Source organism: Carettochelys insculpta, chromosome 20 (genome assembly GCF_033958435.1).
Source record: "Carettochelys insculpta isolate YL-2023 chromosome 20, ASM3395843v1, whole genome shotgun sequence".
In the NCBI taxonomy this organism is placed as follows: domain Eukaryota; kingdom Metazoa; phylum Chordata; order Testudines; family Carettochelyidae; genus Carettochelys; species Carettochelys insculpta.
In genome coordinates, this window is record NC_134156.1 from 25,176,232 (window position 1) to 25,199,501 (window position 23,270).

General features: G+C 46.2%; 3 protein-coding genes across 5 annotated transcripts in view; 1 reads left to right on the forward strand and 2 right to left on the reverse strand.

The window, feature by feature from the left end:
- CCDC40 (coiled-coil domain 40 molecular ruler complex subunit) overlaps positions 1–10,465 on the reverse strand; it is a 28,127-nt gene extending 17,662 nt beyond the window's left edge. Inside the window, exons 1-8 of the mRNA XM_075014141.1 lie at positions 10,445–10,465; positions 6,419–6,547; positions 4,033–4,383; positions 3,383–3,560; positions 2,603–2,790; positions 1,967–2,050; positions 1,661–1,880; positions 288–445 (exon numbers count right to left, since the gene is read on the reverse strand). Coding sequence (XP_074870242.1) covers positions 288–445; positions 1,661–1,880; positions 1,967–2,050; positions 2,603–2,790; positions 3,383–3,560; positions 4,033–4,383; positions 6,419–6,547; positions 10,445–10,465 — 1,329 coding nt within the window. The remainder of the gene's footprint in view (positions 1–287; positions 446–1,660; positions 1,881–1,966; positions 2,051–2,602; positions 2,791–3,382; positions 3,561–4,032; positions 4,384–6,418; positions 6,548–10,444) is intronic.
- GAA (alpha glucosidase) overlaps positions 1–23,270 on the reverse strand; it is a 306,535-nt gene that overhangs the window by 37,795 nt on the left and 245,470 nt on the right. The window lies entirely within an intron of this gene.
- The window catches only part of TBC1D16 (TBC1 domain family member 16), a 43,702-nt gene continuing 34,516 nt past the window's right edge, over positions 14,085–23,270 (forward strand). For 2 of the 3 annotated variants that reach the window (XM_075014370.1, XM_075014372.1), the window contains exon 1: positions 14,085–14,314. The gene's annotated coding sequence lies outside the window, so the exon portion shown is untranslated. Of the gene's footprint in view, positions 14,378–23,270 lie in introns of all 3 variants that reach the window. The other variant, XM_075014371.1, reaches the window with a different exon arrangement.

Below are 23,270 nucleotides of genomic sequence, written 5' to 3' on the forward strand. Positions count from 1 at the left end.
TCTATGCTTTGCTGTCAGAAAGATTTCTGGGATTTTTTTTTTTTTAATTATGAGGGGAAACTAAACTTGGAATGTTTTGATTTAGAAAATCCACATCTAAAGAACTACAGGCTATTTGCAAACAAATACAATCCAAGAATGGAAGGGGGAAAACCACTTTTTGTACCAATCTTCCTAGGACATGTTCTTTTAGCATTCTATATGACAAGACAGCATTCCCCAAGACACTCTGAACCCCAGCAACATTGTTCACAGCCCCTTTGTCAGACTTGATATTTGCCTGATACCTGTTTTTTCTTCTCCACCTCACCCTGCCTCCTATCTGCCTCAGCCTTCTTCACTGCTCGTTTCATCACAGAGATGTCATCGCGCACATCCTGGTCCATGTTCTGCATGTAGAACAGACGCAAGGCCAAGTTTTCCACTTCTGTCTGCGTTACAGAAACTGGGAAGACAGATGGAATAGTTAGTTACTGAAGAGGATTTTTGCAGCATGCACCATGCCAGAGCTAAAAGAGAAAGAAATGAGGGTATGGACGAAGCAAAACCCCTGAAAAAACCACCCAAATTATATGACCCTCCCTGAGATGGGCATGGACATCAGTTCTTGGAGCAGAATTCCTAAGGAAAAGCTGCCCAAGAGACCTGATAAGTGCTCTCAACTCCCAACATATCCTGTGTCTCCATAATATTGAAGTAACCCAGCTAAATTCCTTTCCTTGATGTAAAGGGTTGCCATGCAGAAGGTCCTAGGCTCATGTTCCAAGCTGTCTAGTCAACTAAGGATCTGCAATCTTCACAAAAGCCTGATGAGTCCCTGGCAGAGACCTCAGACAGGTATAAGTAGCCAAATGGAAAATGACTTGTGCTGAATATTGGAAAGCCACTGGAACAATCTGCCAAAGGTCCTGGTGAATTCTCCCTCTCTGACAATTTTTAAATTGAGTTTGGAATTCCTAGACCTTCTCTAGGAATTATTTTAGGAAAGTTCACTGGTCTGTGCTATTCAAGTCAAATTAGATGAATCAATGTGGTCTTAAAATTTATGAAAGCCTACTTGCCAGGACCAGCCTTTGTTCAAAGTATCCCTTAAAGGGACAGAAAAGCATATGTCTCATAAAGACGGGTTATACTGGCAGAAATTATGTCAACACCAAGACAAGTATTAGGAACATCTAGAGTGCTTTAAATGTACGTGGTGCTACACTGATGTAGAATAAAATAGCTCCACACCCTGAAGAGATTACAGACTAACTAATGCAATTGCTAAGCTGTGCTAAGAGAGGCCTAACTGGCAAGGCACACCACAGAGGTGGCAAAAGTATCCAAAAAGTTACTTAAGTAAAAGTGCAACTGCTTTCACTTCTGGATACTTTAGTACAATCTAGATGTGACGTGCGTGTACTTTCACGCAAGTAGTTTTTCAGAGGGACATTGGTCATTTGTGCCATAAAGCAGCTGCACTTTTACTCAAGTAACTTTTTGGGTACTTTTCCCACCTCTGGCAGAGCAAGTATGCTCAGGATAATTTCTCTGGTCAGTGAGCCATTCCTGACTGCTTTTGTTGAAGTTCTTCAAATCAGTGTTTAACTTATGCTCAAACTCATTTGTCCTTACATGACTAGAATGTGGACAGATTAAGCACGAGTGCCCAGCTGACCTTTCTTACGTTCTTCCTCAGTGCTCTGACATGTTTTCTTGTACAAACTTCTGATGTCCTGCAGCTCCTCCTCTAGCTGCCGACGCACCATGGCTATCTGAGAATGTCGGTCATGGTTCCTCTCCAGTTCCATCTGCAGCCGGGCCAGCTGCTGCTGGACCCCATAAAGGACCACTCCCAGCTCCTCCCTCTGCACCTTACTCTGCTTTGTAGCCACAGTCTGGAGACACAAGAGCAAATGGGTCAGTTCACACCTATTTAGACAGGGCTGGAATGCTGTGGGAAGTCCATGGAAGACTACTCTACCAGCTCCCGAAGTTCCACGGTCACTTTTTCCATCTGTTTACTAAGGTAATTCTTTAGTGCAGCTTGGAATCGTCTCATCAAGGGCTAGAGAGGGAAGGAAAATGATGATATTATCCTCAAAACACCTGCATGTATAAGTTATCAAGGAACATGCATCAGATACAATGCTACATTTTCACTCTGGAGACCTGGGTACCTGTCCTAAGCAGGTGGCAAGTGAAATAGGTTCTGCAGATTTAGTCATGAGCCCAGTGGACATCTGTTTGCATCATAAAATTACCACCTAGTTAGGCATCACTAGCTATTTCTATTTAGGAGAGGCCCAGAGTCTTTGGAGGTGAGAAGTGAAGTGTATGGGCAGAGCAGTGCAAGGGAAGCCTGGACAGCATTTATCCACCAGCTATAGTTCTGGCAGTTTCATGAGAACTGACCTTCACCAGATTTTCCCATTGCTCATTGCTCTAACCTGCAACTCCAATTTAGTGCAAAGGGAGCAGAGTCAGAAGTCAGAACTTTTGTAAAAAGGATGTATAACATGTAATCTAGCATACAGCTAAACCACAGCCCAGTTTCCCTCACAGCTCTCATGCAGCTTTCAATACCAGCAACAAGGCTTGAATGTGGGCCTTTTCTTACATGTTCTGGGTCCAAGACAATCAGCTGTGTTTCCTCCTCTGAGTCCTCACTGCCCTCTATTTCAGCTTGCTCATCTGCATGAGGTAGGCTTTCATTCTCATCCTCAGCACCAAGTCTGTTGAGGTGCTGCTTAAACTGGTGAAATGCAGAGTCTGAATAGGGAGAGGAGATGGCTACTCCAATATCACCTGTGCTCAGACGACAAAGAGTAAGAATCACATGAAGAGAATTCAGGGCATTTAAAGGTATTTTAAGATTAGCAGTGTCACGATACAGAAAAATACTTAATAGAGCTGGTTTTCTTCTATGTTAGATTGCCTCACAATCTTACTAGCACAAAGAAAATGAAGCATGATAAAAATATACAGTAATTCTAACAGTGAGGAGGAAAGTTATTATGAAACGGATTTAAGTACAGGCTTAGTAATAGCATCATGCAGAGGTTAAAAATAATGATTAAGGCTTGTGTATGTGCAGACATGCAGAAAAATTAATCTGAATTAACTAAAGGTGCAAATTTAAAGTGTGAATTAAAATAAACCAAGTTAAGGACACTTTGAATCTCAATAAGATTGCCCATATGTAGGCTTAATATGATTTAAAAATACAGTACATTTTACATTTACATCTTCAGTTAATTCAGATTAATTTTTATATGTTCCCAAGCCCTTAGGTTTGACAGCATATGTCCAACTAGATTCACATGTGTTGGGAGGGGAGAAAAAACTGGACTGTATTGAAAGCTGGCTGTAGGGACAGTTCTATTAGGAAAACACTGACCGATACCCGATTCTGCCTGAATCCCCATGTGTGCTGAAAACGAAGACCTCTGGGTGCTCGCTCCTGAAGACGGGTGGGATTTGCTCAGGCTGTCTGTCTTTGGCTGCTCCATGTCAGGCAGTTTGGAAGGAACACTGTCCACTTCCACATGGTCTGAGAAAATCTCTTCAAATTTTTCCTGGAACATGAAGGCCTTTATATAAAATCAGTACTGTGAAATTATCTTCATTTTAACAGTTTGGTACTAGAATTCTGCTTATCTTTGTCACCACAGGAAAGGAGCAAGGAAAAAAAATTGTGAACTATAAAAACAGTCTTGCTGCTTCTTGATGGGGAACCCAGAAAGCAATTAAAGGGCTCTAAAGTTATCCCACTGATATACCAGCAAGGCTGTATCTCTCGTGGTGATGGGCATGCTCAAAAGGTATGCAATAATAAACTAACCCTTGAATTTTGTCAGTTCTTTATCTATCATGGCTGACTATCAATTGTTTCCTTTTCAGTTAGCCTCCCTCTTGCATGATGCATTCAGTGGCATGTGTTTACAATACTAGAATTTCTTTAACAATTCAGGAATTCAAGGACACAAATACTGGATTGGGGATCTTGTGAATGAGACATTCCCCTAATTTAAATTCATAACCAATTACCTCTCCAAAGGAGAATTCTGTGATCTCCTGCTCCGTGGCCTCTGAGAACTCCTCTGTAGCTCCTGAGACCTCCTTCTCCATGGCCCTCAAGACCTTCTCTGTGGTCCCTGCAACCTCCTGCAACATGTCTCCAGAGACCTCCTGCTCTGTTGTTCCCAAGACCTCCTGTTCTGTGGCTCTCAAGACCTCCTGCTCTGTAGCTTGCGAGTCCTCTGGCTCTATGGCTCCCAAGATCTCCTGCTCCATGGCTCCAGAGACTGCCTGGTCTGTTGGGATGAGTCTCTCTCCTGGGTCCTCTATAAACCCAGCCTCTCCCTCTTCCTTGTTATCACTGTTCTCTGGCTGCATTCCCTAGCATAGATCAAAACCAAAAAGTAGAACAAACAAAACAACATTATAAGAGTCCATAAACTTCAGTAGAGGCTGTTACTACACTGCTTTACAACTGCTTTGCAGCGTCAGTGCACAGGAAATGGATCTGATCTGGCCACATCCAGTATAACAGCAGCTCCTCCTAGGACTACAGTGACAAGGCCCTGTCAGAATTTCTATGAGAAACTTAATTTCCCACATTTACAACTCAGAAGTGAAACATCTCTATTTAGATTGTACAAAAGAAAGTAGTTTTCAAAGCCACATTATAACCAGCCAAATCACTGTTTATCTGTCTCTTTTCAAACTGTTAATTTAACTAATGCTGCTAGTCACCAGGTTCTAATATTGTAGAAGTCCATTAATGTAATTAGAAATGACCCTTATGTCTCAGATTGTTGCCTGTGTCTTTGTTATCTCAAAAACAGACTTTTATAGCATGCTATATCTAAGGATACACCTAAAATCCATCCTAGACTTGCAGAACACAGTGGCATACTTATTAAGGGAGGCACCTCACTGAAAGCATGTGACTCTGTGGCTCTGGGATCTGCACTGGCTGTCTGTTCATCTCGAGGTTAAAATAAAGGTGTGGGTTATGACTTATAAAGCCCTAATAGCTTGGGACCAGTTTGTGTGAGGGATCCCCTCTCTCTCTGTGCCAGATTTCTACAACAGCTGTGGTCAGCAGAAAGCCCAAGTTGGATCCCCCTCGTTATAAAAGAGGTGGGAGCTGGCTAGATATTTTCTTTGTGTTCAGGACTATGGAACTTGTCCCCACTTGGTCCAAAACTGCACAGTTATGGTAACCATCTGGGTCCACTGAGAAAGACACCTGTTTGACAAGTTGTTTTGGAGAGCATATCCTTCCGAGGACAATGAAGGAGTGGAAAAGATTCTTTTGGAGGTGGCTGGCTAATTGAGCTCTGATTTGAACAACTATTTTGGTACTGCTGGGATTTTGTTGTATTGTATGTGTTAGGCCCTGGATAGAAGCTGTCTAGTTACTCTTACAAGTAGATAGCACACACAAACTGGGCCTGATTTTCATAAGTGCATAATACCTGCAGCTTGCAATCAGGCTGTTGGACTAGTTTTGAAAATAAGAGAAAAGAAGTAGGAGAATTCTTATGTGGACTGAGACAACCCAGGTAAACGGTCTACTGTGAAATACTGTTTAGCCCAAAAATATAAATATGAATAATCTGTATGTTCCATCTGCCTCAAATAAGTCAATATTTAAATGTATTTTTGTAGTCAATTTATTATATGTTTTTGTAATCTTGTAAGTCATACTTCTACACAATGAGCCTATTGTACTTCAAGTACACAATATATGGAATCCACATGAATTCAGGCTTCCTATAAGCCTCCTGGGTAAGTTCTTTAATTATTGCATTACAATAATGAGCACTCAGATTTCCATAACACCATAATACGTCTCTTAGGGCTAAGTCCTGCAAATTGGCAAGCACCGAGATGCTTGAGGCCATCAACGCTAATTCATTTTATAAGATTCCAGACTGCTCAGCCAATTACAAGATGAGGCCCTTACAAAACAGCAAAGCTGCATGCACAAATTTATCTTTATTTACAATGAGAACTTTGAAAATGAAAAGGCAAAATCTATACACAGTGGGGAACTCAACTTTCATCCAACAGACACAAACTTCTGTCCAATATCCAGCAAGCAGACAGGATCATAGAATGTGAACTAGATTGGGTTTATCTTTAATTTTAAAGTGCTCCAGGATCTACAGATGAAAAGTATTGTGTCACAGATTAGTAAGTGTTACCTCTTAAAAGACTTTCCTGGATATCAGAAAGTAGCCAAATGAAGCTTGCTGCAGCCTTCCTTTTATATCCAAGATAAGAAAAATGGCAATAGTTTCTCTATTTTTTACTACACTGGAATTGATTCCCCAAGGATATATTATGGTTTGTTAAGTCAAAGCATTGGATTGATTGTTTTGTAAGTACCACACTTTACTAGTGAAAATATATATACATCCACCTCTACAAAGGGAGCCTCCAAAGACTCAGGTGCGTTGTACTCTGCTGGATTGAGTTCTGTTCCTGGCTCCTCTGCTGAAATACTGTCTGCCTCTTTCTGTCCATCCTGGCTATTTTCTGGTTGCAGCACCTAGAACACAGGAAAAAAAAAAACCCTATGTAACAACTAACTGACTCCAGTCAAAGTTCTCCATTAAGTACTGTACTTCTGCTACACAGCACTGGTGAGTTGTTTTAGCACTTGCAAGACAGGGAATATGATTCTATCTGACTACATTAGTGCAAGGAAATGCTCGTAATATTAAGCATCTGCTAGTGCTGCAGTCATTAGGAGATAGTAATAAACCCTTACATTCTTCCAAGACTATACAGAGATCTTTTTTAAAATGGCTTGGTTGTTTTAAAATGTAGCACAAAAATAAAATACCCAACCTAGAAGCAACTTGAAATGATTATAAAAAATGAACATCAAAGTCCAATAACTCAAAATCTGTGAAGTCTTATTCTGTGTTTTGCCTTGATTAAGGTTATGAACTGAATTATTTGAAGGTACAATATTTCCAAATAGAAGTTAGAATTTTCTTTAGGAGAAGACCACTCTAAATGTATTATACCAACAGGTCATCACAGTTCCTCAGCAGGAAGTTTATGTATTTGCAATTCTTTGAAAATGTAGAGGATATTTTTAGCATATCAACTATTTTAAACACTTTTCTGGCTCCAAAGCAAACGTGTTTCCTTGCATATTTGTGTACATCCTTATTAGCAAAGTGATGGGTACAAAAAAAAAATCCCAAAAGAATCATAGAAATATAGGGCTAAAAGAGAGTCAAGAGATCAGCTAGTTTAACCCTTGCCTTATGGCAGAATCAAGTAAACTAGACTATTAATTCTGTTCTTAAAATCCTCCAGTATTCCCATACTAACATATCCTTATTGGTAGAAATTGTTCCAAAAATCTAGTATGAATATTTTAGCTAATCATTTTCAGGAAAAAGGCAATCTGATCTCTAACATTTCTTGGGGAAATGCTTGTTTTCATGTTCTGAATGTTTTGTTTCCTGAATGTTTTGTTTCAACATTTCTTGGAAATTCAAAACAAATATTTTCATCTTCCAAAATTAGTTGCATTTCTAGTGAATCCACCCACGCAGTACCTGGGCACCAAAGCATGCACTAATTCCCAAGTGATTCTAATTCCTGGGGTGCAGAAAGTCCTACATATTTGCAACTTTACCCCATTGCCTTCTGGATGCAGCTCCTCCTCCTCTTCTGAAATGTGTCCAACACCTGATTCAGGGCTTAATTAAGTAGAACAAATTATTGAACAAATTTAAACAAAATAACATCATACAAAAATGAAAAGCCTGGCTTTAGGTTAAATACTAGCACTAACTCTAGAAGCATCAACTGGGATCAGAACCAAATGTGGGATATGTAAGCATACAGGACCCAACAGCCTCAGGAATACTTGCATGGTCTGTTTCAGTGTGAGTGAAAACAGTTTATTACTTGGATTTACTGTGCTTGCAACACAGAAACTGCAGCCTTGTACAAGCACCTAAGAACCAGAAACAGTTATGGACTGAAAACAGATGAAATGCTGGGGAAGATGAAATCTGGAAGTGAGTGGGTATTTGGGAGCTGGGGCCGGTCTGGAGGTAAGGGAAGGATCCTCCTTCCTTGTGTCTTTCCCTTACTTGCTTTTCCCCCACTTGTTACTCTCACCTTCTCCAGTTCATACCAGGCCTACCTACTTCCTTCCCCACCTCCATCCCAATTTCCCCACTCCTTCCAGCAACTCAGGTCCAGATCCCACCTCCTCCTCTCCTTCTTCCTCATCATCTCTGGTGACATTTGCCCTAACTGTGGCCCTGCCCCACCCCATTCTACCTTTCATATCTGACCCTGACACCACCTTCACCCCTCTTCCATCATTTCTAACCTCACATTGATGACACACCCAACTCCTTAGCTGCATTCTTCCTCACTCTTGCCTGTTCATTCGACCTATATCCCTGGTTCAACTCTTCCACTCATCAAAAGGGATGTTCACTGGATTTGGTCTTCACCAAGCACAATTTTCTCTCGGACCACTGAGTTCTCTTTCACTGACCACCCCTGGTCTCTCTCAGCATCAGCCCCTTCCCCTATGCCTTGCCATTCAATTTTCCATGACTACCATTCCATCAGCACTGCTGACTTCCAGTCTACTCTCAGTATTCCTCTCCTGGCCTCTTGTCCCTTTCTTTTCCACCTTCATCTCATTTATCCGATTCTCTTATCACAAAATCCACCCAGCCACTGCCCAGCACTGGATCGTCTCCCACTTCTGCTCCTCCGCTCTTGCTGTAACGTAGAACATCTCCAGTGGAAAGCCTTTCACTAGCTGACTTCATTCCCTACAGATTTGTTCTTGCCTCCGTCATTTCTCCTATCTTCCTAGCTAAACAATTCCACTTCCCCAACTGAATTGAAAGCCATGCCTGAAATCCAAGCTGCTTTCTGCCACTCCTCAAACCCTTCCTTTCTCCTCCCTTCATTTCTTGACCAAATAAAATGTGACCTTCTCCCTCCCTTCAACTTGCCTTGCCTTTCCTCCTTCTCCTCAGTCACAGAAATAGAAGGTTCTTTTCTAATCCCTCCACTTGACCTAGCGCCTCCCATCCCATTCCATCTGTTGGGCTCTGATGCACCCCCTTTGATCTTCTATCTTACTCTTCTTCTTTATTGCTCATTCTTCTCTGGCTCTTACCCCTCATTACAGAAGCATGCTTTAGTCTTTCCCGTCTTAAAAAAGCCCACTTTTGACAGCATTTGCTTCTTCAAGTACTACCCTATTTCCCAACATCTCTAAGCTCATTGAACACAATTGCTGTCTGGAGTTCCTCTCCTCCAACTCCATCCTAGCCCCACTCCAATTTAGCTTCTGGTGCTTGCACTCCACCAGAGTCTTGCCTAAATCTCAGAACAGCACTATATCCTCATCTTACTTGACCTGTCAGCAACCTATGACACCAGTGAGCAAACCCTTCTAGAAATCTTGTCTTCTTTCAGCTTTTGTGAATCCACCCCTTCATGATTCTGCTCCTACCTCTCTAATGACCCTTTCAGTATAGATCCTCTTCATTCCCCACTAACTCTTTCCAGGAGTTCCACAAGGCACTGTATTTGGTCCCTTTTTCTTCTCTCTTTGCATCTTATCTCTGGGTAATCTCATGTATAACACAAATTCAACTACCATCTACTCACAGGTCTACCTCACTACTCCAGATCTGACTCCTTCTGTCCAAACTAAAATGTCAGCTCATCTCTTGAACATTTCCTCATGGACGTCTGGCTGTCAGTTCAAGCTCAACATAGCTAAAACAGAACTTCTCATCTTTTCCCTAAGCTCTACATGACAACTTCTTTTTTATGATTTCTCTGGAAAACATCCCCATCTTGCCTGCCACACAGGCCTACAGCCCAGTCTTCATCTTTAACAATTGCTTTAGATCCTCACATAGGCAGGCTATGTCTAAATCTTGCAGAGTTTCTGCATAACATCTGTAAGATACAGTCTTTTCCAACCATCCACACAGTTAAAACACTCATCCAGACACTCACTATCTTGCAGTTTGATTACCACAACATCTTTCTTCCTGGCCTTGCTAAATGTAATCATATCCCAATCCTTTCCATTCAAAATGTTGCTTCACAGATTCTCCTAGTCTGTTGCTTTCACCACATCACCCCTATGTTTGCAATCCTCCACTGACTACCCTTTCTGTATCACTTAAATGTAAGTTACTTGTCTTCACTTCCAATGTCCCTCACAATCTAGTCCCAGCCTACTTCTCATCTCTCCTATGTTAGGGAGCTGTCAGTTCCCACCTCCGATAGATCTATGCAACCAACCTACATCAAATGTGTTAAATGTTAAAACAAGCACCTATGTGCTTTCTCCCATGCTACCATTCACACTTGGGACGAGCGCGCCATAAGCCTTCACAAAGCCACCTCATTATCATCCTTCAAATCCCACCTTAAAAATCTCCTTTGCCATTACGCCTACAAAAACATTTCACTAGTATTGATCTGCTGGGAGACCACTCCCCATCACACTGACCAATATTGTCCCTCTGCTCATCTCCACACCTCTGGTAGCAGGTGTAAATTGCAGCTCAAAAAGGCATATGTGCACTAGGTTGGCTAAAAATAGAGTGTAACTACGCAAGTAAGTATGGGGGGCACCTGGCACCTCTACATAGCAGGATAGCTCAGACAAAGCTAGTGTGAGCTGGGAATCACAGCTCCTGCTTGAAGTGTAGACATCCTTATACTCTTCGCTGTCTGGCTGGCAGTATCTATCTGCTGTCTCTTGTGTTACACTTAGGAAGGTGAATGGGACCCAAACAGTCTTTTGCTCTGTGGTTGTACAGCCCCTAGCAAAATGACGTTCTGATAAGGGCTCCTAGACACTACTTTAATACAATAAAGTGGCAAGTGAGAGTCTATGGGAACGCTTAAAGTACGGGTGACAGAGGTGGAGAGATCTGGCATTTGGCCAGAGGCAGAAAAAGTACCCTACAAGTTACTTGTGTAAGAGTACAGCTGCTTGGGGTGGGGGGAGGGATGGGTATGTACATAAGTACAGTCATCAGTATCCCTCTGGAAAACTACTTGAGTAAAAGTGCACAGACACATGCATCACGTCTTGATTGTACTCAAGTATTCAGAAGTGCCAGCAGCTGCACTTTTACTCAAGTAACTTTTAGGGACCTTTTCCCTTAAAAAAAAAGTCTAGCTGCGGAGCCCAGATGCAGAGACGGGGCTGAAGATGGAAAAGGGAAAGGTGGCTGCTGAGGATGGGGAGGAAGACGAAAGGCTCTAAGGGAGCGAGGATGATGAGGGACAGTGGGGAAGGAAGATGGGGCGGAGGGGGTTGGGAGCTGGAGGGGTCTGAGGCGAGGAAGACAAGGCGCAGGGGTGATGGACGAAGGGCTCTAGGGTCTGTGGAACAGGGAGGCAGGTGGGGGCTGGGAGGGAGATGGCATCGGGGGCAAGGAGGAGGTCTGGGAGTCGGGGCGATGGCGGTGGGGAGGCAGCGGGTCTGGGCTAGGGATGAGGAAGGGAGGAGGGACAAAGAGGCTCGGGCGAGGATGAGGAGGAGCCGGAGGGAGGAAGGAATGAGGCTGATGAGCGGAGGGAGAAGGGCTGGGAGGAAGGTCGGGGTGAGGATGATGGGGAGAGGGAGGGGCTGGGAGGAAGGTCGGGGTGAGGATGATGGGGGGAGAGGGAGGGGCTGGCTCGGATCCTCCTCTCGCGGGACTGGTGGGGACTCGCTCACCCGCTCCCGGGCTCCATCTTCCCGTTACCGGGCAACGCCGTCAACATCCGGGATCCGGCAGGTACCAGCTGGGGGAGTGGGGCGGAGACCGGACTGAACCATCCTTTCGTCCCGGGAGGGGGAGCGTCTGTCCCGCAGAGCGTGGGGGGCGGGGGAGAGCGGGACCGGGGCTCGTCACGCACCCCCGGCCTCTCCCTTCCCCGTTAACACCTGCTGGGGAGGGGACAGGCCCAGAAACAGCAATGACGGGAGGTGCATCCCGGGTGGGGGGAAGTAGGGGGGTTGGATCCGCGGGTGCAGATAGTGGGGACTGACTCCCTGGGGTGGGGGATGAATGTGGGGCTGGACCCCAGGGCATGAAGCGGGGTGGCGGGTGGTAGTCGGGGTTGGATCCCTGGGGATGAAGCAGAGTGGCAGGTGGTAGTCGGGGTTGGATCCCTGGGGTGAGGCGGCTGGTGATTATAGCAAATTGTTACCATTTTAAGCGCAAAATCATTACTGGGTGCAAACGACCCCAATAACACCAATACACTGGCACTTTTTTTTTTACTTCCTCCTTCCACACACCTTTCCCCAGGAGCTCCCACCCTCCGCCTGCTGAATGCTCCCACTGACATGACCATGGTGGGAGCATGACCGAGCAGCAGGACCCATCAGGAGAAGTCAGGATGTGTGCACGATAGATGACCCTCCTGTAGGTTCTTGTACTTGCCTGAAGTTACAGAAGAAAAATATGAGCTGGTTGCTAACTGCTCAGGCCAGTTTCTACCTTCCAAGCAGTGGTACCACACAAAATCAGTGAGGCTGGGGCGAGAGCCATCCTGCACCATCTGCATAGCTAAAGCACCAAAGAAATGTGATCCAGCCAGCCATATATACACACTAAGGCACAGCCAGGCCAAGTAGTCATGATATCTGGTGCCAAGAGAGTCCGAGGAGACCCCCCTCCCTTCCCCACCCCTCGCAAAAAACTAATGGAGACCCAGGATCCTGCAGGAAGAAAGAGTGAAAAGTCTGAGGTGCCTGTAAGCTGAGTGCTTGCATAGCCCCTCAACTGAGATTCAAATACAGACCAGCTGATTAGCAGAGCACCTACAGCTGGCAGCATGTGCTTTTACTGATTGTACACATCCACACATGCCTCTGTGCACGTAACATGTATTGTGCACATGGATGGAAAAACAGAGGAAACCTTGATGAGCATTGTAACAGGGTCTGTGCTAAGGAGGAAAGGGGACCAGAGTTCCACACCCGTATGTTGCCTGACATCACTAAACTGAGTGACCTGTGCCAAAAGAGGTCTTTGCATTCCTAGGTGATGGAACTAGGGGCTCACAGCTGCTCTTGCACACCCTGACTGGAAGTGCTTTCCATTGAGTGTGTTTTAGTATGGTTCAACATCTCAGCGTGCGCCCACGCGCGCGCGCACGCACGCACGCACGCACACACACACACAAAATGGTTCTGGCAGCACCTCTGCCCTTGGTAGCTGATCATACATGGCACCTCTCTGCCACCAGTGTTAATGGGGCCTCAATCATAGATCACTAGAATTGGAAAGGACATGAGAGGTCATCCAGTCCAGCCCCCTGCCCTCAAGGCAGGGCTAAGCACTAACTATATCATCCCAAAACAAAAAGCAGTCAAGTACCATTTTGGTAGTCTTTAAAGTGCTACTCGACTGCTTTTTCTTTTGATAGTGTATAGACTAGCACAGCTTCCTCTTTATTACTATATCATCCCAATTATGTTTATCCAAACTGTTCTTAAATATCTCCAGTGATGGAGAATCTACAGCCACCCCAGGCAATATATCCTGGTACTTAACCACCCTGACAGCTAGAACTTTTTTCCTAGTGCCCAACAAATTCCCATACTGGAATTTAAGCCCACTGCTTCTTGTCCTTGTCTGTTGCGTGCAAGAAGCCGGGTGGGACCCTGCCCCAGGCTGCAGCTTTGGAACCCAGTCTGGGAGTCAGGGATCTCCCTAGTGCTGCGGTTTCTTGCGCCCGGTGTGCCCTTCTCCTGGGGTTCGCTGGCGGGGTCTCCTGGCCAGGGTGCAGCGGGGCGAACTACTGGCGTGGGGCCGGGGCCGGGCGCCCAAGGGCTGCAGTGCAGGGGGCTGGAGGGCTGCTGCACCCCTGGCTTGAAGCGGTTTCCAGCGTGGCAGTCCCAGCCTGGTTCAGCGGCGCTCAGCGCCCCCGCCTCGCCGACTGTTTCCCCCGGAGACCTGCCCGGCTGCCAAAGTCCGCCCACGCGAGGTCCCTCTTGGAACGGTCGGCGCTGGCTCCTTGACACGGAAGTGGAAGCGACACCGGAAGTGGGAGAAGCGGCATGTGCCCCTCCAGCTCCCAGTTTCCTACCGAGCCCCGCGGGCCTGCCAGAGCCGCGCGCAGGCTGCCCGGCCTTCACGCGCCGGCTCGGGCGGGGGCGGGGCCGAGGGAGGGGCTTCCCTGTGGCCACGCCCCCGCGGTCCCTCCCCCAGCCCGGCCTCACGGTGCTGAACGCGGCGGCGGAGCGAGCAGGAGGGAGCGGCTGGTCCTGGCCCTTCTGCCTGGGGCCGGGGTGGGTATCCGGAGAGCCTGCCTGGCTGCCGGAGGCTGCATCCTTGTGCGGGCCAGCGGGGAGGTGAGGGGTTGGAATGGGCGGGGGAGGGGTAACAGGGAGTGCTGGAGGCGTGGGAGCTGCATCCTGGATGGGGCTGCTGTCTTGGAGGCGGGAGGGGCTGTATCCTGGAGCGGGGGGGCTGCAGGAGGTGGGGGAGTTGTATCCTGGAGAGGGATTTAGTTTGCATGGGGGCAGGGGGAGACACTAGTGATTGCATAAAAGGAAAGTTGTATTTTTAGACTGAAGGTCTCACTTGCGTGCAGCCGTTTATAGACGTGTCTCCTCCGTAAGCCTGCCTGAGCCAGATGCTTCTGCCTTCCTTTTTCCTCTAAGGAGAACAAGGAAGGTGTGTTTAATGGGTTCCTAGGCTCTGGGACTAGCGTACAGGTCTTGGGTTTGTCATGTGTTTGCTTCTGAAATGATCCTGAGATTCTTTCTGTGGTTGTTAATCCTACTGAGCGTGTCTTAGCTCCCAGTTAATGAGGGCTCTGTCACTGACGGTTTCTGAACACTTGCTAGTCCTTCTGTCCCATTGCCAGGTGCACATGTTATACTTATGATTATTTCCTTGTCTGCTTCTCTTTCTCCTATGTACAGGGTGGGGTTTTATTTTTTTTTCCTGCAGAGTAAGCAATGAGAGCCCTAGAAACAATCTTAGGTAACTATCAGGCACCAAACAATTTGTGAAATTCTCTTTTTTGCAGGATCATATAGTGAGTTAAAACAGTGCTATTTGAAAACAAACTTGGGGTTGGAATGCATGTGGGATTCTGTTTCATCTCTGAATGGTTACATGGGAGATTCTGTGCTCCCGAATTAGGTAGCGATACGGTTCATATGCCAGTGCCTGGAAAGCCAGTTTTCTGAGGATGCAAATCTGTTAATTAATGGCTAGTTATTTCTGTGTATGAGTTTCTCTCACATTCTTTTTAAAACTGGTCTTTATTGAGTCTATATAAAGTGACATGACATTTCACCTTTCATGTCTGTCATCTGTAAGTGTAAATGGTGCATTGTAGCTAATAAACTAGCAGTTTTTTCTGCTCACTTGTTTTTTATTGTAACAAATCCACCAGGTCTGACGGAAGGATTGTAGTAGGCATCCTTCAGTTTGCATAGACTATGGATCGCGCCCTTTAAAGTTTCAATTGAGGACTTCATTTACAGCGTCTGTTGTGACTATGAAGACCCACACGAGAGTGACAGTCCTTGCTGCATCTCTTGCAGATGTAGTGGGTGTCTGGCAAGTCCTTATTGTGCTTTTTGTGCGCTTGCTTCTCCTCTGCTAGCTGTCTGATCTTCATCTCACCCTTCTGAAGGCCCTTGTGTAACCCCTGCCTCCATCTGCTGCGGTCGTCTGCTGGTTCTTCCCAGTTGTCCAGCTCGATGTCTTCCTCTCTGAGGTCTCTCTTGCAGACATCTTTGTAGCGCAGCTGGGGGCGTCCGGGAAGTCTTTTGCCAGAGGCTAGCTCACCATACAGGATGTCTTTTGGAATCCTTCCATCATTCATCCTGTGGATGTGGCCAAGCCAGCGGAGTCGACGCTGCCTGAGGAGGGTGTGCATGGTTGGGATTCCAGCTTGCTTGAGGACGGCGGTGTTATTATTATTATTTTGTATATGATGAATAATGAGTGCTCACTCCAGAGCCTATAAAACAATGAATCTTATAACATGTGGTGTCAGCATTTTGAGGTCCTTTGAATATACAGCTAGGTCCGAGGGCTCAGAAGCCAGCTATTGAAATGCACATTAATTACATGTTTTTTGTTCTTCTACCCACATTGTTCTTAGCAGGAAAGGCAGTGGGAGGGCACAAGATGTGAGCTCAGCATTCCACCTGAGATCTTGAATATATATCCATTTTTATCCTGTTCTTTCTCCTCCCACTGTGTTCCATACACTTCACATTTGCTTCACTCCATTATGAATACATCAACACCACTCTGGAGTTAGTCAGAGGGTCTCAGGATTAGGGATGTTAATGTTTAATTGATTTACCTGTATGGATGAGGCTTACCAGTTAGAGTTAACCAGTAGTGTAAGAGCAGCTCCCTGCCTGCTGCAGACAGGTGTGCCGGGGACTGGGCTTCCTTCACCTAGCTGGAGTGTCCTTGCCCCCAGTGCACCCAGGGCCACTGGATGCAGGCTACTTTGGCCAGTCTGAAGCACTACAGGCTGGGATGATTCAGCTTGGCCAGTTGGAGCAGCCCCTGTCTGCTGCCTCCCCTGCTGTTCCTCCCTTTAATTGGTTAACTGGTTAAAATTAACATTTAACCAGTTATACATTCAAGCTGGATTTTACATCCCTACTCAGGATAACAAAGCAAGATGCTTTCCTGTCCCTTTTCCTGGCTTCAGAAGGTGTGAATGTGCTGCCCCTTCATTCTTAGCAGAAACTGAACTGGTAATAGTACTTAGAGTCATGGCAGTCTGAAGTAGCACTGCCCAAATGCTGAAATTCCCCTACTAAGTTAACTTGAATAATGTAGTTTCCCCCTGAATATTCACAGTACTTGTGACCTGACTTTATTTTTACGTGGTGCCTTGGGGAACCCTTCTTGTGGCCCAGGAGACAACAAAAAACGGTTCCTGCACTAAAGAGCTTACAAGCTTAGAGGAGATAAGATGGATACAGATGGGGGAGTATGAGACCGTACTGGTCAGCATGATGGGCAGTGATGCCAGCACATTCTGTCTGTTGCAGTTTTAACAGCTAAGATACAAAGATTGTTTTAAGAGAAGAATATTATAAATTAATAGAGGTGTTTCAGAGTAGTATCCTGTCATATGGAAAAGTCTGTATGGTCTGTAATCTGCTTGAGGCTGGTACTGTGCATAGGCATAGTGCTAATCATCCTATTGGCACTCAGTATACTAACTCCCTTTCTCCTAACCTGCGACTACCTGTTGTCTTTCCTCAGATTCTGTCTGGGCAAAATCTAGCTGGTAATACAAAGAAATAAGTAGATTAAAAATACTCCTGGAAGAGAAAGATAATTTACGTTAAACCCACTTTATTCTTTTTTTGAAATGTCACTGGTGTGAGTCAGTGAAGTTTATTCAAGTTGTAGCTTTTGACTAAGCATGTATGCACTACTTGACAGAATTTCCTTCAGAGAGGAAATATTCGTAAGGACTAAACCTAGCTCATTGCTCCAGTATAATGCTTTAGAGTGTCTGTCTTACAGACTGCGCTTACAAGTACTTTAGAGATGTACCTAGAATAGTTACAAAATGAAAAAGTAATAGCCAAGGAAGAGAAAAATGAAGAAACGTAGACGAGTGTGGGAGGGGAGCAGGGATATGAGATGGCAGCTGAAGGAGACAGATTCAGAGAGGCAGATGTCGCAAAGGAGAGAGCTAGTATTCCTACAGTCGTGAGACTGGCAAAGAGAAAAGGCAGATGTGAGAGTAGTTAATGTTAGAGCAGGTTTTTGCGGGGTGGGAGCTTTGACTGGTCTTCTGAAAGGCCAGGACAGCCCATGGAATTTTAATAAGATCATGTGATATGGTCAATCTTGTGGGTGTGAAAAAGCAAGTGAGCAGGGTTCTTGGCATATGGGACAAGATTTGGAGAGGGTGCTGTATTTTTTTTTTTAAAGCTTAGGCGAAGAAAGATGGAGGCATGGATGAGAATTTCAGCTGGGGTGAAAACAAATCCACAATGTTCATAGGAGACACAGTAATATGTAACTACATGAGGCATTGTGGTCTGAGCATAGGACTAGCAATCAAGCACTCCTGAGAGTTAATTCTGATACTACTTTTGTAGCCTTGAATTAATGAGGTAACAGCTTTCCCAGCTGTAAAATGCTAGTGTCCATCCAAGGCGGATTGTGCACGTTAATGTTTGCGGAGAGCTTTGAGCATAAGGGCTCAGCATTTTGTGGGGGTGAAGAAACACTAAGACTCAAGCCAAGGTTACAGACAGTAGGAGGAAGGAGGACAAGTGGGAGCCTGAGTCAGGGAGGAAAACGTAGGCAAGATGAGATCCTGAGATAAAGGGAAGCACTTTTGTCTTTGAGATGTTTAGCCACAGGAGGTTGAGAGGAAGTGGCAGGTCTCCTTGGTCAAGGCAGACTGGGGTAGTTAGGTAGGTTTCTCTCTCCACTTAGCAAAAGTGCTCATCTCTCAGCCCTTGTGTGGGATCCCTCCTCCACCCCAGTGAAGTCCTTTTGGTAGAACTCTTAGTGTTTGGATGATGCAATTAATTGGTTTTGCCCCAAGCTCTGGGGCTGTCCTCTAAGTACAGTAGTTAGGACTGATATGAGAAGAGTCCATCTGGGTACACAGCCCACTCCCAAATGACATTAATACCTGAGTACCTGAAGAATGTGCTAGCTGGTTACTCTGCTGGTGGTGGAGGTCAGTAGCTAGGGTGCATATTCCCTTGCTGTGCTCCAATATGGGGTATGTGGAAGATTCAGTCCTGGTGATGAGCTAAGGGTCAGATTCAGATCTAATGTAGGTGTGTGATAATTCCTTTGAAATCAGAGGGCTTAATCCAGAGCTGCTTTTGAGCCCTGGAAGATTTGACAGAGATCTTTGATCCCATTCTTTGAGCATCTCACTGTGTAAGCTGCTTGAAGTCTGAGAACCAATATCGGGAAAAATATTGTCTTCCCTATTCACTATAAGGAGGAACGTCTTGCTAGCCCGGGCCCCGTTTTCTCTCAGCCTGTCATCTCATAAGAATGTGACTTTCAAACATTTACTGTTTTGGCTTCTGTCCTCCAGTCTGGACAATATATAAGCGTCATGTGAAGGCACTTGAACAGTATCATCAATGCTGTCTCAGGAGAATCCTAAATATCCCTTGGGAGGACGGGCACACGAACTCTAGTATCCTGGAAGAGTTGAACATGACCAGCAGTGAAGCCATGATCATTCTTCAGCAACTTTGTTGGGTTTGTCACATGGTTTGGATGTCTGATCAGCGCCTCCTAAAACAGATTCTGTTTTCCAAATTGGAGGAAGGAACATTGTGGGCCAGTAGAAGTGATAAAGGACGTGCTGAAGGCACCCATGAAAAAGGGCAGTGTCAGGGCTGACACTTGGGAGAACCTTACCCAAGACTGTCCCCAGTGGAGAACGGTAATCAATGGGGGTGGCACAATCGGAGAGGTTCCGCTGCAGTACAGTTGAGACGAGGCGGAGAAGAAGAAAAAAGCATTAAACTGCCCTGCATCCCTTCCATGACTGCTAACACGTGTCCCTTCTGCGATAAGATCAGCCACCAACAGTCTCACAAATAGGAGGGTGACATGAAGATGTTATCGAGTGACTGCCAAGAGAAGAAAGTTCTCTGAGCTGATGTGCTTCAAATTAGGGGAGATTGGCTTGTTCGTCTAGTGGTCAAAACACATTGCTGGAGTTTTTTAGATGTTAATGGTAGGAGACCAGTATTGGCGAAGTTGTAAGTATGCAGCTGACAGACATTGGCTACGTCTACACGTGCACGCTACAGCGAAATAGTCTATTTCGATGAATAACGTCTACACGTCCTCCAGGGCTGGAAACGTCGACGTTCAACTTCGACGTTGGGCAGCACCACATCGAAATAGGCGCTGTGAGGGAACGTCTACACACGAAAGTAGCACACATCGAAATAAGGGTGCCAGGAACAGCTGCAGACAGGGTCACAGGGCGGACTCAACAGCAAGCTGCTCCCTTAAAGGGTCCCTCCCAGACACAGTTGCACTAAACAACACAAGATCCACAGAGCCGACAACTGGTTGCAGACCCTGTGCATGCAGCATGGATCCCCAGCTGCCGCAGCAGCAGCCAGAAGCCCTGGGCTAAGGGCTGCTGCACACGGTGACCATAGAGCCCCGCAGGGGCTGGAGTGAGAGCATCTCTCAACCCCTCAGCTGATGGCCACCATGGCGGACCCCACTATTTCAATGTTGCGGGACGCGGATCGTCTATACGTGCCCTACTTTGACGTTGAACTTCGAAGTAGGGCGCTATTCCCATCCCCCCATGGGGTTAGCGACTTTGACGTCTTGCTGCCTAACGTCGATTTCAACTTTGAAATAGCGCCCAACACGTGTAGCCGTGACGGGCGCTATTTCGAAGTTAGCGCCGCTACTTCGAAGTAGCGTGCATGTGTAGACGCGGCCATTAACAGCACTTTATAGGAGTACTGCAGAGTTCAACAGATGAAATGATGCCCAGCCTGGGAGCGGAGAATGCGTTCCTGTGTGAGGAGGAGCATGTGTTTGAAAATGCGATTCCATTCCTGTGCTGCTATCAAAAGATTCAGCAGAAGGCGTGCGGGGGGTAGTGTAATGTTTGGTTTCTGTTGCAGAGGCAGGGAGTGTAGAGTGAGCTCAGGTGATAGCTTCTCCTTTCCCTTGCAGCTGACTCTCAGACCTGGGAGGCAGGGCCTGTGCAAGTAGAGTGCGGAACCTCTAGTCTGCTCTTTCTTCTGAAGCAGGATGCTTTGCTGCATTGCATGGAATTGTGGCCAGATGAAGTGGTTTGGAGGTCTGCTTGATAGCAATGAGCCCGGGATTTCACTCTGATGCTAAGAACTCCTGGCGTTTTCCTTAACTGTGTCCTTGGCACGCTGCTGCTGTTGCCAATAAGGTAGAAATTAAAGATTCGTAGAAGGGCCTAATTCATACTCCCCACAATTCAGGACTAGCGCACATGGTTCTCTGCAGTACGGCATTCTACAGCTTTGGTTAGTCTGATTTTAAATAGCTCCAGCAAGTTGCTGGTAATCCAGTTTTGTTTGTTTGGTTTTTTTTTTATATGCCAAAAAATGGGGTCCCTATCACGGTTATCCCCATTTAACAGATGGGGACTCCGAGGGTCAGCCACTGGCAGTAACTTGCTCAAAAGGATAGGGAAGAGCTGGGAATGGGGGGTAGTGGGGGTTCCTGTTTGTGGTCATGGGGTCATGCTGCCTGCTCAATGTTGTCTGGATCCCACAGAAACCAACACTTCCTTCTCCCTTTTGAGTTTGAGTGGATGATGTCCACAGTAGCCTGAGATCTCTGCTGGGGCGTAAGGCAGTGTGCTGATGTGTTGAAAATGCAGCTCCATGGGTAGAGAATCCCCCATCAGAAAAATGCAAAATTAATTCATGAGCTGACTGATATGTAGATAAACTGATTCAAGTGTGATTCTAGCATTGATTTGACAGCTCTCTCTCTCCACCCCCACTCCACACCATCCCAGTTTATCCAGAGGACGGCCTGATCTCATTTCCAAACCTATTGTGTGGCTTGTATTACTTTTAAGTGTTGCATTGTTTTCTCTGATTGCCCCCAACAAGATCCATTGTTGCTCAGCCCCTTGGTTCTCCAGCTGCTGCCTTCCTGCTCCCAAGCTTGGTGAGAATTTGTCTAACCTGTAAGCTGTGTGATAAGGAGCGTTTTGTCACCCTGTGTGTCTGTGAAGCGCTGTTGCTGTCTGCTACTGCACCAACCCTAAAATCCACACTGAACCCTGTGCCAGGGCCGGGCAGAACCCTGCACTTCTCCTGTTTAATCAGAGAACTGAAAGCTTGTGCAAATGGAGCCAGCAGGGTTTGGTCCAGGAAAATCTGCCAAGTTGAAGGTATGCTCTGCCAAGCCTCAATAGGCTCTTGTTACTTAAGTTTGTGAAAGGGGAAGGGCCTTCTAAACAAGGTAGCTGGCTGTCAGAGCTCTCTGCAGCTGGGCTTGGCTACTAGCGAAGAGGACAAAGCAGGTAGACTTTAGGGGGTTAGCAACTGAATGAGTGTTGTTCTGGGGCAATCTGCTAGCTGGGGAGTGCTGACATTGGCTAAGGGGAAACCAATGGCTGCATGGGTGGCCACAGAGGCAAAAGGACCTGGCAATAATTGTTGAGTGGAGAAAACAGATCTTTTCTGTGTGTCCTTAATAAAACTTGGCAGGCAATGAAAGCTTATCAGCTAACTCAGTTCTCCAGTTTCCAGAGGGCAGGGTTGGTGATCTAGTTTCTGGTGGAGTGTAAGATGCTGCTAGGCTAGGGTAATCCCAGCAGTCTCAGAAACCACAAGACTAATCTGAAACACACTCTTTTTAAAGAGATTGACTCTGCTAGCCCTGGAGATGGAATTCATCTGTGCATTCCCAGGACTTGGCAAAACTAAGAGCAGCAGCAGTCCTGCATTGTGCGCTGACCCTCACAAGGGGAAGAGAGTTTAGTTTTCAGGGTGCATTCAGTCCAAGACCTCCTTGCTGAGGCTGCTAACTCTTGTGCTGCTTGTTAGCTTTGGTGATGTGACACCTGTCTGCCAGGAATGACACTGAGACTCCCGAGCCTCATTTTATGTAGGACATGGAACAAACAGTGGATAAACGCTTGATCGCTGCCAGCGTGGGTTAGAATTGGCCAGCCACCTGGAAGTGAAATAATCTCTCTCCTTCCCAGTCCCCTGAGCCATCCACTCATTGCATCTGAAATGCAGCACTTCTGCAGTGCGAGCCCGGATTTCTCAGTGCTTCATGCTCTTAAGCCTTCGTTCCTAGCACATTCCTACGTGCTAAGATGGAGCAGGAGCTGCAGCCTAGGATCAAAACACCTCTTTCCATTTTTAGCTCCTTTTCACTTCCCAGGAAGCAGCTTTGGCTCCTCACTCGATGATTTATTCTTTGAGCTGAGGGACGCTAACGAAATGCAGCCAACACCAGTGCTGTGCTTTGGGAGAGGGCTTGGGTCTCTTCTAACGCTCCTGTGGGGCCCCAGAGAGCTGCAATGGTGCTAGACAGGAGCCCCGCTCCCCGTGTGGTGTAGGAGCTGTTCCGTGTCTGTTCTCTCCCTTTATTTCTCATGCTTTCATGGAATTGTAGCTGCCTCTTTCTTGATCTCGTCTCTCTCTCAAAGGGGCTCTGAATCTTTAAGATGGTATTTCAGGATGGGGGCCGGGTTGGTGAGACGACTGACACAACCGAAAT